General features: G+C 38.0%; 1 protein-coding gene across 7 annotated transcripts in view; it reads right to left on the reverse strand.

Annotated features, from left to right (window-relative positions):
• Nucleotides 1-18,925, reverse strand: part of MAST4 (microtubule associated serine/threonine kinase family member 4) — a 781,800-nt gene that overhangs the window by 51,795 nt on the left and 711,080 nt on the right. For all 7 annotated transcript variants that reach the window (XM_078153164.1, XM_021007208.2, XM_021007207.2 and 4 more), the window contains 4 exons: nucleotides 18,378-18,479; nucleotides 15,477-15,609; nucleotides 10,617-10,684; nucleotides 6,769-6,854 (listed from right to left, as the gene is read on the reverse strand). In XM_078153164.1, the coding sequence (XP_078009290.1) occupies nucleotides 6,769-6,854; nucleotides 10,617-10,684; nucleotides 15,477-15,609; nucleotides 18,378-18,479 (389 nt within the window). The remainder of the gene's footprint in view (nucleotides 1-6,768; nucleotides 6,855-10,616; nucleotides 10,685-15,476; nucleotides 15,610-18,377; nucleotides 18,480-18,925) is intronic.

Below are 18,925 nucleotides of genomic sequence, written 5' to 3' on the forward strand. Positions count from 1 at the left end.
CAAATCCATCTTCATTGCCCAAGGTAGTGAATGGACAATCCCCAGGTAGACGAATTTTCCAATAACTAACAAAATGATGTTCAGCTTTTTTAAACTGAAAAAGAAATTCTGATACATAATTTAGCAGAGTTAGGATGACTGAAGTTATACATGATGCTCTGGTTCTATCTAGTGCCTAACTCCCTAGCTCCCTAGCTCTAAGTTAGGTATTATTCCTTGACTGACTAAAGCAGTAATTTACTTAATGGTACCCTTGTGGTCTGAAAGAAATAATACAGCTTCAGAAAATGTCTGGCTTATAGCTGGGGAGTAGTTTCAATTCTGGGAAACCTTGCTGAGGATATTATGCAATTTTCATCATATGAGATTTCCGGATATATAAGCAGTGTGCTCAGGGCAGGGGGTGAAGGGGTGTGGAATGGAGGAGGCAGAAGAGGTGGAGATGTGACCAGAGGGAGAGTATTCCATAAAACACCTCCTAATTTCCTTGTTAACTCACCACCAACTGAGATGCTTCCACAGGAAATGCACTTCCCAACATCAAGGACTTGGGAAAGGTGATTAATCTCATACCTTTGTCCCAACTTTGAACTTAGGGCACTGATTTATTACCCCCACCCAAATGTTAGCAGCACTGGTTTTCCTGAGGCTAGGAGAAAAGCAAAGATTAAAAGGACATGTAATTTGAGTGGAGTGGGCTTTGAGAAAACAGTAACCTGGGAACTATATCCAAGAGCAGTGAGTATTTCTCCTTCTCACAGGACACCTCTCCTAGTCTGTGATTATCACACTAGGGAGAGCAAGTGAGAATTCTAGGGTTGGGAAAAGAGCACATCAGTCATCACCGAACTGGTTAACTGGTTGCAGAGATAGCTAAGCGTACATCAACAAATGAAAAAAATATATTCATTTAGATATACACCACACCTTGCCCCCATATACGTATACACACACTCCCAAAACAAAAATAGTATATGGGACTCTGCTCCCTAGGAATATTCCAGTGATGTGCTTTTCCTGGGAATTCTAATTATGTGTCCTAACCACATTTATTATCTGGAAAAAAATCAATGGTGACTGAAAACTGCCTAGCCTCAAAGTAGACATACTCTGTATAGCATAGTTATGATATTAGGATGAAATATTTACAAGGTTTCTAGTAAGTCCAATCTTAATTCAACCCAAAGTTTTCATCTTCCCTAACAAGCACTTTTTTTTTTTCCATTCACACATGTATTTTTCCCCCTCCCCAACTTAATCAAACTTCATCTTCCCTCACACACTTAGTCATTTCCTTTCTTTGTCCTCTGGATAAAGGTATTCTGTCAGACCCTTATAGCATTTTCCCCTCCTCTTCCTTGGTTTCTTTTCTTTCTACAATAATCTCATGCTACATATATTCCATTTTCTTTTTCCTTTCTTCTACTTCATCCCAGAGAAAGCTTTGTTCATACGCACTGACTTGTGAGAATAAGCACAGATATAATGGGAGTAGAAATTAACTTGGCCTCCCCGTCTATCCTGAAATGCATATTGTACAATTTCTATGAAGAGGGCTGGTTTTTTATTGTGCTTTCTTTAGGATCAGCAGTTAAGCTTACCTGATAAAGAAAAAAAAAACATTTAACAATGAATTTATGAAGTAGCTATGCTGAAAAAGAGTAGACTATTTACTAAATATCTCAAGGAATGGCTTTTGAGAATGAACTGGTTGTGCTACTGTTCATCTCAAAAATGCCACAGTCTTGGATGTCACATTTACCCTTTCGAAGTTTGATATTATGCATTTCAAACAGTTGCTATCAGTGAATATTTGTAGTTCATATTAAAGAGCTGTTTAGTAATATGTTTGATGGAAATAGCCGCAGACAAGAAAGAAGTCGAGTATATGTGATGTTAACCAAGAAAAAAGAAGGGATATTCCTTGAGCCCATTTTTACCCTAATTTCAAGCCAGTTTCTCCTTCTTCCTCTGCATGGTACCATGTAAGAAACTCCATATATAGTCCCAGTCTTCCAATCCTCAAACTGGGGGTAGTTTTTGTATGTTTTTCTCACTGGAATATTCTGACAATAACAATAGTTAGGAGAACAATAACAACAAAAAATTCACCAAGGAAAATTAATTCCACAGGTGTGCTGAGATACAAAAATCCTAGAAGATGACTAAGACAGGTTTTATTGTTTTGTTTGGCTTAAAATTTTTTTTGACATTTCACAATTACCAAAATCAATTTGCTTTGGGAAAGGTTCTCAATGTGTAGTAACTGTACTCTCTCCCACACGGCCCCTAACCAGTTTAGGTCAGTGAAATCAGATTCACTCAGATAAAGAAGAAGTAATGAGAGAGAATATCACAGCACTGTGTCTTACAAATGTACATTAAGAACATAGATTTAAAGTTGGAAGGAATTTCAAAGGCTATGTAGTCCAACCCACTGGTTTTACAGATGAGGAAACTGAGTATCAAGAAAATGAAAGGATTTGCCTGGGGTCCTATAGGGTTATAATTGGCAGAATAAGGATTAAAGCCTACATCTTCTGCAGCCATCCTCCAAAGTCAGCTGATATTTGTCTAGTGGCTTACCATTCTGAAACTATTTTCAAGTGGAGATAAAAAAAATCTGGGTTCAGGACCTGACACACAGGCAAGGCTTACAGAACCCCAGGTGTCTCTCTAAGGTGACTTAGCCTCTCAGTGCCTCAGGTGACACTCTTACAAACAGGCTGATGATCTTCATCAGTGGAGGGAATTTCCATGATAGGGAGTTCCCCACAGTGAGAAAAGTGCAAGGACAGAGAGAGAAAGATAGAGACAGAGACAGACCCACAGAGAGAGACAGAGAGAAGGAGGAAGGGAGAGAGGAGAGAGAGAAAAGAGAAGACAGAGACAGAGAGACATGCAGAGAGAGAGACTTAGATTAGAGGGGAAGAGTGAGAAAAAGGGGGGAAAGATAGAGATTGGAAAAGAGAAAGACTGACAGACAGACATATTTACATAGTATGGTTAAGTTTTGGGAAGAGATTTCTTCACAACAACCCTGTGAGGCAGGTAGTACAAGTCTCAGTATCCTCATTCCATAGACGAGAAATCTGGAGTTTTGAGAGGTTAAGTAATTTTTCTAAGATCACACAGCTAGTAAGGCAGGGTTTGCATTCATATCTCCTAACTCTCCTAATCTAGCATTCTATCTGCTGTACCATGAAGCTAACCAATGGAAGGAATGATAGGGTCTAGAACTGAAAGAACAGTGAATGTGAAAATCTGTGTACAGAACTTTGTGCAAGAGTGCAAGGATTGTGTGACTCTTTGTGAGTTTGTATATGTGGGGCTGAGAATATATGAGTACCAATAAAGGTGGCTGTGAAAAGCATGGCCCTAGTGAGTGCGTGTATGCCTACACTGAACCACAGAAAGCTATAGCTGGAAGGGACATTAGGGAACATCTAGTCTAACCCTTCATTTTATAAATGAGGAAACAGAACCCCCCATATGAAGTGACTTGCTCATGATCACATCAACAGTGGAAGAGGTAGGGGTAGAAGAACCTAGCTCTTCTGATTCATAGTTCATTCAGCTTACATACCCTTCCAGTATTTTCAAAAATGTGTGTACACAGGCAAAATACTTGGATTTGTGCACCTTCAAAACATTTGGGTGGGGGTGTGTGTGTGTGTGTGTGTGTGTGAGGGCAGGAGGAAGAGTGAAAAATAAACCTTTTGATATTTTTTCCTTTAATAATCTTCTGTCTCTGTAAAGAATGTTAAGTAGAAATGACAAAATCCAAGTAGGATTGTCCAGTTTAAGAAGCAAGAAATTAATAGCCCTGGTGAAGAGAGCTAAGTATGACTAAGGAGCAATCTGGTTTTAAAGCATAAACATGAGAGATGCTAAGAATATCTTCACATCAACAAATGTTAAATCAGTATCAACAAATGTTAAATAATCTGTAGTTCTGTAAATTAGAGACTTGATTTTCCAATGTTAGTTGTCAAGGTTGAGAAAATCAGGGCGTGTGTTTTAGCGCAAATATAGTTAGCCTTTCAGAACAAAGCATTTCAATTCCAGGGCCACAAATTCCCCAAATGATACCACTCTGGAAAGTCTCTGAATGTGTTTCAATGTCAATCACCCTCACAAGCAGACACTGTTGCATAACACTCATGTACAACTGCCTAGGAAAACCTACAACAGTGAGAGTTCATCCACCCATAAAGTGAACCATTCATTCAGCTGGTTCACATAAGCATGTAAACAGCATCTTGAGTGGGTGATCCAACGGGTGTAGCTTCATTCCAACTTCAAATTTAAAATAATTAAAATGTAGAGGAAATCTGCTGGAAATATAATGAGAAATTTAATTTGAGAGGAGCCAAAGGAAAAAAAAAAAGCTTTGGCTGGATGGTAAAGGCTAAAAGAGACAGCTTGTGAAGCCATTAATGACTTGGCCCACATCCTGGGTGTTTACTGATTCACAGCTTGTTTAACTTCTTGTATATTCCCAACCATTCCCCAAAGTCGGATATACCTCATCTACTATACAGTTGTTTCACTGCACTACAAATGAGTTTACTCAACCAATTATAACACCGAGTACTGCTAAGATAGGTGCTGAAACTTTCATAAAACCGGTATTCGTATGTAGTCTTACCCAGAATACCACATCGAATACAATTTAGTTATGCTCAAGCCCAGAGTTATATTAAGTCAAATGTGCTCAGCCTTCTATCCCACTAATGAAGAAGAAATACTCAAAGCAACAGCATCAAACTTAAACCGGGGGGGGAAAAAATTACACTCCGGAAAAGCATTTCCAAAACTTTCATTAGGAATAAAACCTTCAATTAGGACCTTGAAGGAAAAATAATACCCCAAAAATATATCATCAGAAAGCATTTACAAGGCACATTACAAAACACGCCCCTTGACATATTCCTGAAGATAAATCAGTGAAGCATAGGAGAAACTCACAAATATTTAAGTTACTTCACCAAATTAATGAAGTGGAAAATATTGGAGGAAGAAAAAAATAAGGGAAACCAGCTCTCCTATCACAGCAACAATAATTTTTATTTCATTGGCTTATACACATAATAAAGTGCTATAAATGCCTGTGGAATAGTTTACGGCTTTCTATCTACAGATGGAACTAGGATTATTGGTTAATTATACTGGTGTCCTTTGACAGTCTAAAAGCAATAAGGCACCACGGGTGTAATGTCTTTTCCAGCTCTTTCTTTCCAATTCATAATGATTCACCTAGCACTTAAAACTGTGGCCAATACAAAGAAAAGAATACAAATTCCTACAAAAACAAGCCAAGGGCAAACATGGCGATGTGTGTCTGTAATTGCTACTACCTGGTGAGGCTGAGGCTGGTAGAATGCTTCAATTTGAGAGTTCTGAGCTGCGGAGGAGTGAAAACTGTTAGTCATCTGCACTAAGTCTGATGCCAATATGGTGAGCTTCTGGAGCAGAGGGCTACCAGACTGCCTAAGAATGGGGGAATGAGCCCAGGTCGGAAAAGGAACAGGTCAAAGCTTCCACACTGACTAGTAGGACCATAATTCCCTAAATCTCAACTAAAATCCCACCTCCTACCAGAAGCCGTCTTATTTCCATCTTCCCTCTGTTAATTATTTCCTATTCATCCTGTATATAGCTTGCTTTGTATATATTTATTTGCATGTTGTCACCCTCCCATTAGATTGTAAGCTCCATGAGGGTGGGGACTATCTTTTCCTGTTTTGTGTCCCCAGCTCTCAGCTCAGTGCCTTGCACATAGTAGGCACTTTTAAGGTTGTTGTTCAGTCATTTCAGTCACGAACAGCTCTTTGTGATCCCATTCGGGTTTTTCTTGGCAAAGGTACTGGAGTAGCTTTCCATTTCTTTCTCCAGCTCATTTGACAGATGAGGAAACTGAGGCAACCAGGGCTAAGTGACTTGCCCAGGGTCACATAGCTAGTAAGGCCAGATTTGAACTCAGAAAGATGAGTCTTCTTGACTTCAAGCTCTGCGCTCTATCCACTAGCTGCTCCAGTAGGTGATTAATAAGTATTTAATTGAATTGAAATTAACAGCAGTTGCACTTCCAGACTAGAAGAAATAGAGACCTAGTCTCCAAAAACATGTTTTCAAAGGGACATCATTACAGCGTTTTAGCTTGTAACTTAGACTTTAAAATATTCAAGGAGTGACGTGAAGACTAAAATAAGTTGTCTGAACAAAGGATATGAGATAAATTGTATGGAAATTACTCAAAATTTTAACTGAATCCTCTTATTTGAGCACTAATCTTCCTGTAGTGTTGGAGGTGGGGGGTGGAGGGGAAGGGTGCAGACAGGAAATAAATGGGATAATCTTAATGTTGTAATGCTGAATGTGATATGGCACATTTATCAGAGATACCATCAGTTGCAGGCAAGATCTATCCCAAAGAGCTTTAGGCATTCCTCAATTATCCAATGCTTATTTCGCTATTCTAGGGTGGGCAGAGAAGAAGGGAGATATTACAAGAACCCCCTTTACCCTTAATATCTGAAGGGGTAACTTCTAAGTTTATATTTATTCACTAATTCACTAGAAGGAAAAAAAAAGAGTTTATTTTACTTCACTTGAGAAACCGTTGGTGAAAGATATGTTGAAAAAGAAAACATTTTAAAAAGCCATTGCAAGGTAATACCAGTTCAGTATAAGAGAATGATGGAGAACAAACATATAATTCTGTTACACTGAAGTACAATAGGAAGCTTATCTTGAATTACTCACCCATAAGCTCCATTGCTAATCAATTTGATTGTTTCAAAATCACTTTCCCGGGGTTTTCTTCTAAGTTTCAGCGAAGTATTAGAGCTCTTGAAAACAAGAAAGGAAAGTTAACAAATATTCTGACACAACGTGATTTAATAGTGAAATGAGTAGAAGAATATCATTCTGGGCTCTGTTGTTGAATATACTGAATTAAGAGTACTTTATCAAAAGGTATCTTTGAGGCAGCCTTTGAAATCAAACTGGCAGAGCACAAGTGCTAAACTTTAGGATGATGGTTTTAAATAGTTCATTCTTTCCTCTGCTCGTTACATTGCCTCATTTTTCATTCAAACTTTTGAAGAGAAAGGCATCGAGCTTTCTGAGAAGTCCACATCCACCTCCAAGACAAAACTGATCAGACTCAGTTCACCTACAGGGAGCCGTCTGTGAGTATTTGAGATAAAAATTTCTGCATGTTTAGACCTGCGTCCATGCATGACACAGAATAAAGAAGGCGATCCAGGGAATGGCTATCACAATTAGAAGGGAGGTTTTCTACCCCTGACCAGGGCACATTAGTTGGCCTCAGTTTCTCTGAGCAAAACGGGATGATGACAATTATCTGTCCCCCCTACATAACTCTGGGAATGTCAGTGATAGTGCAGCCTTTGTAAGTAGAATAATGCTTCCTTTATTTCTTCTACCCTTACTTTCACTATGACCAAGTGAGCAGTTCCACATTAAAATCAAAGCCAATTAAGGGCGGTCCTATTAGCATGGCGAGGTCAAAGTTATTTAGCCTGGCCCAGTTCTGCTGGCTGCTTCCGTATTAGGAAATAGAATTCTGAATTCCTGCTCCTCCCCAACAAAAGTATTCTGTAAGGCCAGACAGAGGTACAATGCTGAGGTCAAACGCTATCCCCAGAAATGATCTAGTGACCCAGCTCATTCAATGGCCTCTGTTTCTAGTGGAACCAAGGATCAACTGCAGGCTTAGCATCCCTCCCCTCCAGGGATCTGCTCCAATTTACTGACTCCTAAGACAAGATAACATGAAAGTACTGAATATCTTCCCTGATAGATTCATGACCTTATTGGTGCAGGGGCAACGCTTCACTTTTGCATATCTTTTTTTTTTTAAGGCGAATGGGGCTAAATGACTTGCCCAGGGTCACACAGCTAGTAAGTGTCAAGTGTTTGGTCTGAGGCCGGATTTGAACTCAGGTCCTCCTGACTTCAGGGCCAGTGCTCTATCTACTGTGCCACCTAGCTTCCCCCACTTTTGCATATCTTACCTCACCTTGGCTTTCTCATTCCATGCAATTCTTGTCCTTGCTCTTCCATAAATCCTTCAGAGAAGATTCTACATGAAGCCTTTCCTGAACTGACCTGACCTGTTCCCTGCTAAGCTACTATTGCAGCCACTTTTCCCTCAACCCATATTCCCTTTTATTTACTGCATATAAATTCTTACATTTATGCAAGCCTTTCCTCAATAGAATGTAATCTCCTTGAAGGCAAGAAGTGTTTCATTTCTGTCTTTGAATCTCTATCACCTAGCACATTGCTTGGCACATAGTAAGGTACTTAATAAAATGCTTGTAGATTGAATGACTAACAGGCAAATCTATCACCCAATGCTCTGAAGACTTTCTTCAGGATCAGATAATATTTCATGTTTGCCACTGTGACACTTTAGGCTCTTCATCTCTTATCCTTTTCTCTTGGTATATGTCTAGCTTCTATTTCTAGTCACTTATGACAAGAATGATGTCTTTTATGTCTTCTATGTATTTTTCCTTCACTCTTTGGGTAATCTGCAATTCTGAGTTGTTAGAATTTTGATATGTTACAGGAAACTAAGCCATATATCGTTCATGGGAAAATATGTTAAAATTTGTTAAAGGAATGCTTTGGCAACAGGGGTAACTTTGGGACTATTTAAGGTGTTGTGCAATTTCCTAAAAGCAACTCTTCTTGTTCTCATCCTTCTATTCATTTCTGAGCCTGGTTCGTTACACATCTGTAGTGCCTACCCAAGACTTAGATACCATCATACTAACTTAATGGGCTGGCTATGCAATGACTTATCATAATCTAGACAGTATGCATTTTTTGTAATGTTTTTCAACGAAAGGCAGCCTAGGATTAGGGTTGGAGAGCTGGCCTTGAAGCCAAGAAGACCTAGATTCAAGTCTTGCCTCCAACACACACTGGCTCTGTGACCCTAGGCAAGTCACTTATCCTCTCATTGTTCTGGGCAACATTCTAAGACTATAATCTGCAAAGAAGACCAACCTACATCAGTAGAGTGAATTCTCACACATGGGAGTTCCCTTTATCAGTGCAATCACAGGTATAATTCCTCTTCCCGTCCCTTGTGAAGATCACTAGGCAAATCTCTTTGAGTGGTCTTGGATCCCAATGAGAACGCCCTGCAGCCTCAGCCTTAGAGCTTAGGACTTGATGCAATCAGCACAATGCCACATGGGAACAAGGGTATCAGGAAAATCTCACCATCCTGGAGAAATTCTTCAACATGAACTTTTATAGAGAATGTCCTTCATGACAGTAATTAATATCTTTGGTAAGTATATGTCTCTGAGTAATGAGTGGCCTCCCAGTCCATAATTTAACAGTTATTTCTGAAGTTATATCTATCAAGGAATCTTTTAAGACCTTGACATATGCATGGGAGTCTCCCAGCTGTCAGCTCTCTCATGGTTGTAGGAGGGCATTCTCTACTAACTCAGATTTTTTTTAACCAATAAAAAGTAAATAGCAGGGAGATCTATTTTCTATACACTGTGGTCAATTATTTGATTGTGAAGATATCATCTTACACAAAGAATCATGCAAGAAAGCCTGTTCTGTTCTCTTAATTCTCATCAGATACCCTTGATAATATAGTGGAAAGTACTATACTTGGATTCTGGAGAGACCAAGGCTTGAATTTTGCCTTTGTCATTTACTAGTTAAACCATAGGCAAGTCACTGAACCTCTCTACAACCTCAGTGTCCTCATCTTTAAAATGTGCATAAGAACGTCTATGGTTCTTAACTTGGAGGACTGCTGTGGGGATCAAATGAACTAACATATATGAGGTACTTTGTAGACCTAAAAGCAAGATAGGTCAGTAATGATGATGATGGTGATGTAGACATATAGGTCAATTATATATATATATAATTGCTGATATCTTCTTAATCATTTTTTTTTTGGTGTCAATATGTCTGTTCTCCACCCCTCCATTTTGGTGAATCTTTTTTTTTTATTTGAGATAGTTTAAAAAAGCAATCTGAGTCCCTCTAAAATTGTGCTGATTCTCTGATTCAGCTGTTTTTTCCCATCTTCATTTTCTGGAGTACCTAATGCATTAACATCCAAATGTAACATTTCTATTCTCATGGACCTGACACTAGATTATTTTAGAATTGTGGAGAGATCTGTTTCAATTCACTTCTATTTGTAAGCCTCTTACTTCTATCGGTAAGTGTTCTTGGGATACTCTGGCTTAGTTGGGTCTCACATTAAGCTTTCTGAAGGTTTGTTTTCACCTTCACTGTTTTCCTGCTATTTTGTGAGATGATTCTTATAAATTAGGGTTTATTTTTTCAAAACACAACTTTTACCTACACTAAATTTCTACCCTGACACCTCACTGTGGCATGGAAGTAACATGGATACTGAAGTAAATAATATACCTTATCATAAATGTACCATTACATCAACTTTTTGAAAACCAGTCATTTGCAAACCTAGCAAAGGGTGGAAAGAAATACTGTGTAGCATAATTCAATTAACACAAAACATGGAGGTATTTAGTATGTACAAAGCAGCAGACTTTGCCAAAGAAAGCACTTACACTCACTGATTCATCAGTTTCTGGTGTTTCTGCAGTTCCACTATCATAGCTCCCTAGCTGTGCCATTTCTAAAGGGGGAAAACAGAAAAGAAAGATTAGAATAGATATGTCAAAAGTTGCAAAAAGCTAGAAGTGCTAGGCTGAAACCTGAAGAAAAAATTACATTTCTTATATGACAGTAAAAAGTAACAATTGTTATTCCTAAATGCTATAAAAGTAGAACCTCTGTTCTTTGTAATTTTGTAATAGTTTATGATTCCTCCTTCTTTCATTCTTTTTCTTCATAGTAAGTTTCCGTGATCACTTCATTCCATGAAGATCCAAGCCCATCACCTGGTTGTGGGTACATCTAGGCTCCAAAGAACATTGTAAAGATTCTGTGACTTCAAAAATTGTTGGGGACATGGCAGGGGATTAAGATCAAAGACTCTTTATATCTGATGGGTAAGAAGTGGCAAGTTTTCTTACCTTCTCCCAGAAGAAGCATTTACTACATCCCTATGGCATCCATCTGAATGCCCCACTGAAAATAAACATCCATGGGCACATAGCTAAAATTATCTTTATGGGCAAAACAATCCACACTCACCACCAGGGAGACATATGACACAGGCCAAAAATGAACATGCCACATATCCAGTGATGTACTCATAAATGTTTCACAACTAGCTCTCTGAGAGGAAAAACAACTGTATGCATGAAATACTTTTTAGGTTTAATCGACATTATTAATATTTTTTCCATCACTTTCTTAAGTCTAGACAATCAACAAAACAATAAATTCAGCCCAGATTTACAGCCAATTTCTGAGGTGTAAATGTTTACAATGAAATTTTAACAGTTGGCTCTCAATAGGCTGTTGGAGCTGGCTTTGCTAGATGCCTGGCACCTGTCCCAATTTCACATGCCATAGCCCAAAGACAGAAGTCTGGTATCCCTTTACTCTGAATGAATGGGGTTCACAGAAACTGTTAGATAACATCTAGTGTAGTGTCTCCTGAACCAATTTGGAAATGGGTTACTTTGGACAATTTACACTGAGAGAATCTTACCGGATGAATTGGGGGAAGGGTCTAAGAGAAGAAGTTGGGAAAAAGTATACAGCAAAGCAAAAAAAAAAAGACTGAAAAATTAATGAGGCATTTGTGATACATAAATTCATATCTAATATTTTTAAGGGGAAATATCATTACAATTGACATTTTCTCCCCAAGTTTCTCTTACATGTTGACTGACAGTCTTCATTATATCATACAGCACATTTTGGAACATGCTCAGCTATTCTTATAAATGAGGAAATGGTGATCTAGAGAAGTTGATTGGCATGCCCAAGGTGACACAGTAAGATAACAGCTGAGCCAGGACTATAGCCAAGCCCACCAGGACTTCCAGGCCAATGAGCCTTCCATTGACACTACATAAAAGTTTAAGGGGTCAGTCAATGACAGACTTGCAAAGGGTCATTTTTTAATATTACAAATCACTTTTCAAGAACAAATTTTTATTATTAATTGTATATTATATTTTAGTTTTAAAATTATTATCATTATATAATAATATATAATATTATAATGTTATATATTGTAAAAAGATTTTATTATTATTCAAGGACAAATTTAATTAGCAATAGTTTTTAGACTATTTGAAATATAATGTACTAAAGCATATTTCACAAGTTACCTCCTACATCTTTAGGGATTACTGGAAAACTGTATTTAAATGATTATAAAATGGTGACTTTACATGATTTAAGTTAAAAATTAACCAAATTCACACTCTGGAGTAAATTCAATTTTCACATTTTACCAACAAGAAAAATTCCAAAACGAGTATAAGCCAAGCAGAAAAGGTGAGTTTGAGTAACCACCTCCTGTTTTCTTCCCAATGCTGTCTAAAAGTGTCTAACAAAATGAATGGTGTGTATGGCTACAGAGCTGCTATCAAATGGATGTGGTTGGATGCACTCCTAAAGACTGGGTAAAATACAGCTATTATTTATTTGATGGTCCTCCTAAATTGAAGTCATTCCTACCGACTAGGATCCTTGTTTACATTTTAATAATTTTGGCAGGTGTTGAAAAAATGGTGATACAAGGTGATGAAAGTTTAGAAATTGCACTTCAGCAGTTTTTTTTTTAAATAATAACATAGGTGGCTTAAAAGATCACCTTCCAAATTGAAATCAGGAGTATAGAAGCTAGAAAATGATAACCTCTCTTTGACAAAAATGAATTACAGATGTCCAAAGAAATCCAACAGTGGCTTTATTCAAAATGAAAGGCTCACGAAGGCAGACAAGTGGCTCTTCGATTGCCAGCCCCAGTACTAAGGTTCAGTTGATGTGACATTTAACTCCCAGGGATAAACCTGTGAAGAAGTAGGTTTATAATGCAACTGCTGACACAACCTTAAACTCCAATGGCGTGAACAGTCACTATAATATATTCTGACAGCCTCCCCCACTCCAATTACTTTCATAAAAAAGAAACAAATTAAAAAATGGTTCTGTTTTAGATAGAATTTTTGCTAAATAACTATTATCTGGGAAACACATATTATTTATAAGCAGTGGGTAGTAATGGAATGGAACCGAGAGTCAGCTTTTGAAGCAGGGAGCTAAGGCATCATTTTGTAATGCCTGAAGAGATTTTTAAAACTCATCTAAATACCATTAAACATCTGCCCTTTTTATTTCACTGATTTGAACCATTTCTGAAGACTCATGATACAAAAAGGTAAAGATGGTAATTTAAAAGCCATGGGGAAAAAATTTCTCCCCAGGGAACTTTTCAGAAATGCAGTCACCAGTCTCTGATAAGTGATGAATCTGTTGTGGTATTGCTTTCAGTACAGTATAAATTTATCTGGCATTATCTCCCAGTAATGCATGCATCATTTCACTGGAAGAAAAGATACTATGGCCATAACAACAAACAAAGCAGGAGGAAATAGGAAAGATGGGTCTACAGCGGCAGGTTCCCTCGCTTCAGATGGGCAGAATCTTTGTGCCAACATTTACCACCATTACAAACAATTTAGCAAGACAAACACTGTTTGCAAATTCAGTCTAATGAACCAAGAAGACAATTTTGAATGAAAAAATTCTTTCTCATTTCGGACCTTTCTAGCCAGCACAAAACCTTCTGTTTTAGTTGATGACCTCAAACCATGTAATGAAAAATGAAGGAAGTGTTTTTTTTTTTAAAGTAGTTTATTAACTGTAGTTAAAAAAAATAACCAAACTTTAGTCTTTAGGTCTGTTCTATGAACTGAGTGATTTAACCGAAATGCATCTACTTTTTCTATATGAAAGAAGCACAAACTCTTTTGAAGAAATATCTTTAAGTTTGATTGAGTTAATTCACTGTAATATAAGTATTTCGTTATTTTCTCAGCAAAAAGAAGCATACAAGAATCACAGAAAGATAAAGCTGGAAAGGACTCTTAAGCAATAAACTGATTCAATCTCATTTTATAGGCAGGTAAACTGAGAACAAAATCCAGCTAGTGGAAGATCTGGAACTTGAACCCAACCTCATGTTTTAAGTGCAAGTCCAGAGTTCTTTCTATTATCTATTGTTGTTAAACTATTTTTCAGTCATATCTGACTTTCTGTGACCTTCATTTGGGGTTTTCTTGGCAGAGATACTTGAGTGGTTTGCCATTTCCTTCTCTAGCTCATTTTACAGATGAGGAAACTGAGGAAAACAGGGTTAAGTGATTTGCCCAGGATCACACAGCTACTAAGCATCTGAGACCAGACTTGAACTCAGTATGATGAATCTTCCTGACTCCAGAACAATCACTCTATCCACTGAGCCACCTAGCTTCCCTTTTCCTATTTACTGACGTGTTTTGTGTTGTATTATTTTTGTATTGTACTGTACTATGTGTATTTATATTGTACTATTTTGTTTTGTATTGTACTAAACTATATTTCTTGGATACAGTGACCCAGCCTGGAAATACTACACATTACTCCTTACTTAGGAGAGACTTTGTGACCTGAATCAAGGAGACCTGTAGTTATTATGGTCTGCCTCTTGATAATGCACTGGCTGCGTAATTTTGGAGAGTCACTTAATGTCTTATGACAGTTCACTCTCTGTGATTAGAAGCTGCAAAACAAAGGGTGACATCCATTGGTAGAGGGAACTTCCTACCCTGGAGTTGTTCATATCAATGAAATCTCAACTCTGGTTCAAGGATCTCCCTCTCACTCCTACCCTATTTTACTAACCCAAGAGTTATTTCAAAATATTCATTACATTATTTTCAATAAAAGTTTACTTATTTACTTTATTTATTTCTGAAAGAAAATACAAAATATCTTCAAAAGGAACCACTAGGATGTAGCCAGATTGTTGGATAACCAGTCAGAGAAATGTTTTCCTTGTAAGCACAGACACTGGGTACTAGGAAGGAAATAATACTCCTTTAATATTTCAAATGATGAAGTATTGAAATAATGGCTTAACATACCTACACACACATTTCATTTCTTATTTACATCTCCCAAATTCACATGCACAATCTGTGCACATTATGAATATGAATGCTTCTCTGACTGCCCTGAGCCTGGTGGGACACCAGGACGTCCAGAGCTCTGTCCATGTACACCATAAGCTGGAGGTAGTTAAAAATATAAAGAGACTACTTTCTGGGTCAGCACGGAATGGTGAGGGTTAATTTTGGCTGTGAGTAGAGGTTGGAAATGGTGGAATAGTCCTTTAAGGAAGAGTCAGCAGTTAATGGAATCTGGCAGAGCTTTGTCACAAAGAATAAAGAAAGCATCCCTGAGAGACGCCCTTCCCTCCTTCCCACCCGCCACGCCCTTAGTGCTCAATAAGGGACATTTACCTTCTAAAGGATCCTTATTTAGTCCCAGCTGACTGATGATATACCGAGGAATGTCTGTTTTAATGCCTTGTCCTTCCTTTGCATGGCCTTCAGCAGCTTCCAAGAGGTAGTAGAACTCTTCAGGATCGAACTCCTAGTTGAGGACAAACAGAGCCAAGTTGAGTCTGAACCACTGGGAAGCTCTAGGTTCACGGGATTGTAGGTTTAGGGCTAGAAGAGCCACGGAGTCCAATTCCCTCATTTTAAAGAAGACATAGAAGAAACCAGCATAACAACTTGTCCAGGGTCAGACAGCTGATAAGTGTCTGAGGCCTGCAGGACTTAAACTCAGTTCTTTCTGACTCCGTGTCATGCACCTTAGCCACCATGTCAACCTATCCAAACTCCTCATTTTATAGATGAAGAAATCAATGCGCACAAACAGAAAGGAACTTTACTAATGTCACATAGCTCACAAGAGGCAGAGCCAGAACCCCAAATCTGAGTCTCCAAGACTACCCCTATACCATATCCACCCTATTCCTGTTTCTCCACAAAGTGAGGTTCCTTTTCACCAGCATTTTGTGGGATTATTGAATACCACACATACTTGACAAGTTCTGCTTTGGGCAATATTTAGAGGTGTCAAAGGACTGAAAACATTTAGAGTTATTTCAGATTTTAGTTTAAGTTCCTAAAGCCTGCACAAAGCACACTTCTGTTTATTCATTATTTCTGTTTATTCATTATGTATACAATCTAGAGATATAACCCTCTTCCCCAATTTCCTTGACTTAAAAATCACTACATTTACTTCCAGAGCGCTCCATTATTGAAAAGGAAGTTAAAATGTTTAGGTACAAAGCTAAATCCAGCTCACTGTCCCATAGTGAAATAGTCTGAACCTTAATTTCATTTCTTTGAAAGAGTTGTAAAAGTCGGGAAACCAAGACTTTCTCTCCTTTAAGACCTGATCTCACTGAAAACTAATCAGTGTATTAGCAAATAGTCAAAAAATGTTTCCTTATCATCTCCCAAATTATTAGCTGATTATTGTCCTTATAAAACAAAATTAGGAGAAATATCAAAATATCTGTTCTGTTAGCTAGTGAACTGATATATCATTAACATAGACATGATAACATTCAGTAGAGGAAAATATGGCATATAACCTTCCTTAATACTTCAAGTTACTTTAAAATTTATGTCATAAATGTCTACACTTTTAAATATTTTTATACAACATTTCCCTGGATGCAGTAGCATCCATTTAGGCGATTGCATAACAGGGTTTCGTGTTTATTTTTTGGTAAGGTTTAAACAACATCAACATTTTTTATTTCCTCAGGTTTTTTTTTAATATTTAGCATTCTGGAAAACTTTTGGAATTGCCAGCTTAGAACTTCAGTATTTCACCTGAAACCTACTCAAAAAAGTTTTTTGAAGAGCAAATCACTAAATCAATAAATGCCAAAACCAATCTGCCCATGTAGTTTGCCCATGCAGTTACTAATGCGGTGGGCCTGGGCCTGAGGCATATAATATATGAGTGTACTGCTGAACATATTCTCATGAAACCATCCAAAAATGGGTCCTTAGATTCAAATAGGACTTGAAATCACACTGACAGCAATACTAGATACTTCAAAGCTATTTTGAAGTTGAGAGGCTACAGTTAAGAGTTTTGCTCTCTCCTGATCATGATATATTGTCTTTTTCTCTTCTCTTTTAAATTATATTCTCTGCTCTTCTGTAAAGCAGCCCTGAATCTTTGGCTGTGATTTGGAGCTTCCGTGTTTCTTTTGAGCTCACCTGCTCTCAGAGCTTTCATTTTGCCCCGAGGTCCTGCCCATCTATAAAGATCTTCACCCAAATCAGAGGTTAAAACTACATTTTCTTCTCCCCATCAGTTAAGAGAGAAGGGGAAGAGAACAAGCATTTATACAGAGTCTACTCTGTGCTAAGCACATTACAAATATTATTTCATTTGATCCCCACAACAACTCTGTGAGGTTAGGTGCTTTTATGATCCCCATTTTACAGTTGAGGAAACAGAGGTTAAGTGACTTGGCCATGATCACACAGTTGGTTAAGTGTCTGAGGCCAGATGTGAACTCAAGTCTTCCTGTCTTCAGGCCCAGCACTTTATCCACTGTGCCATTTAGATGTCTGCTACATTAAATAGTTTCATGGGGCTTATGTATATTTCTCTGGAAGAGTCATTCCGTTTTTACCTAGGCTATTGTCTCCCTCTTTGGCTATCTCACAAAATGGCTGAGAATTGAAAAAAATCCAAGTGTCATGCATCAAGATTATTAGTACTACCTTTGTGAAACCAACTTACATTTTTATTTTCAAGCCTGTTTAAATCTCTTATAACAGCACCTAGCTTATTTTAAAAGTTATGTGTATTCATGATTCACATTTGTTGGTAATTTTTTTTCATGTAAATAGCAAAGAAAATGTGTATTCAAAAACATGAGCACCAAGTCTGTTTCCTCCATCACGGCATTATTGTTGGGCATCCCATCTCCAGTTCCCTCCTCTGAAAGCTCTGTTACTCCGCAAAACTCATGAGCCTCAAGCCACCTATGTGGGCCATGAGCCAGAGAGGGAGCTGGCAGAAACGAATCCTGAGGTACCAAGCCTAAGCATGACTAACTCCTGACTATCTCTCAAATCTGTCCTGGTGATGTGGCAGCCAATCTATTAGAACTCCAGGGGCCACGTGGTCTTCCTCAAAGGTCAGTGTATATATTCTGATCAGTTCTGAATAAACTGGAAGTCTGATATGTAAAACATCCTATGGCTTCCATTTTAATGCAGAGATTTTGTGCTGATCGAACCTAAACTTCTTTCCAATACTGCCTCTTTCCAGAGCTAGAAATAAGAAACCCTCCCCACGACACCTCAACCACTTACCAGGCATTCCAATAAGCGTGCAGGACGGGCGATAACTATTAGAATTTTGCGAACCAGTTGTTTGATAAATGCCAACTCTCCACTTTCTGAACGATCGTGAGCCTGAGAAAGGGCAAGAAAAAAGAGTGACGATGCAAAATGGAGAAGCTAAATGGTAATCAGCAAAGCATGTAAATCAGATGACAGCAAACACCCAGTATCATATGTGATTCTTTTTCAAGTGGGGGTGGGATGGGAAAGTAGTTACAAGACTGAGTAGCTAATATCTTTTTGTTGTTTGGTTGTTTTTTAGTTGTGTTAGGCTCTTCGTGACCTCATTAGGGATCTTCTTGGCAAAGATACTAGAGTGGTTTGCATTTCCTTCTCCAGCTCATCTGACAGATGAGGAAACTGAGGCAAACAAGGTTAAATGACTTGCCTAGGGTCACACAGTTATTAAAGCTAGTAAGCTAATATCTAGAGGATGTTATATTCATACAAATACACATACATATGAAGATGGTATCCTTTAGGTAACTAGACAATCTTATAAAAAGTTTCTCTAGCTA

The sequence above is a fragment of the Phascolarctos cinereus genome, unplaced genomic scaffold, assembly GCF_003287225.1.
Source record: "Phascolarctos cinereus isolate Bilbo 61053 unplaced genomic scaffold, phaCin_HiC Scaffold_4;HRSCAF=312, whole genome shotgun sequence".
Taxonomy (NCBI): domain Eukaryota; kingdom Metazoa; phylum Chordata; class Mammalia; order Diprotodontia; family Phascolarctidae; genus Phascolarctos; species Phascolarctos cinereus.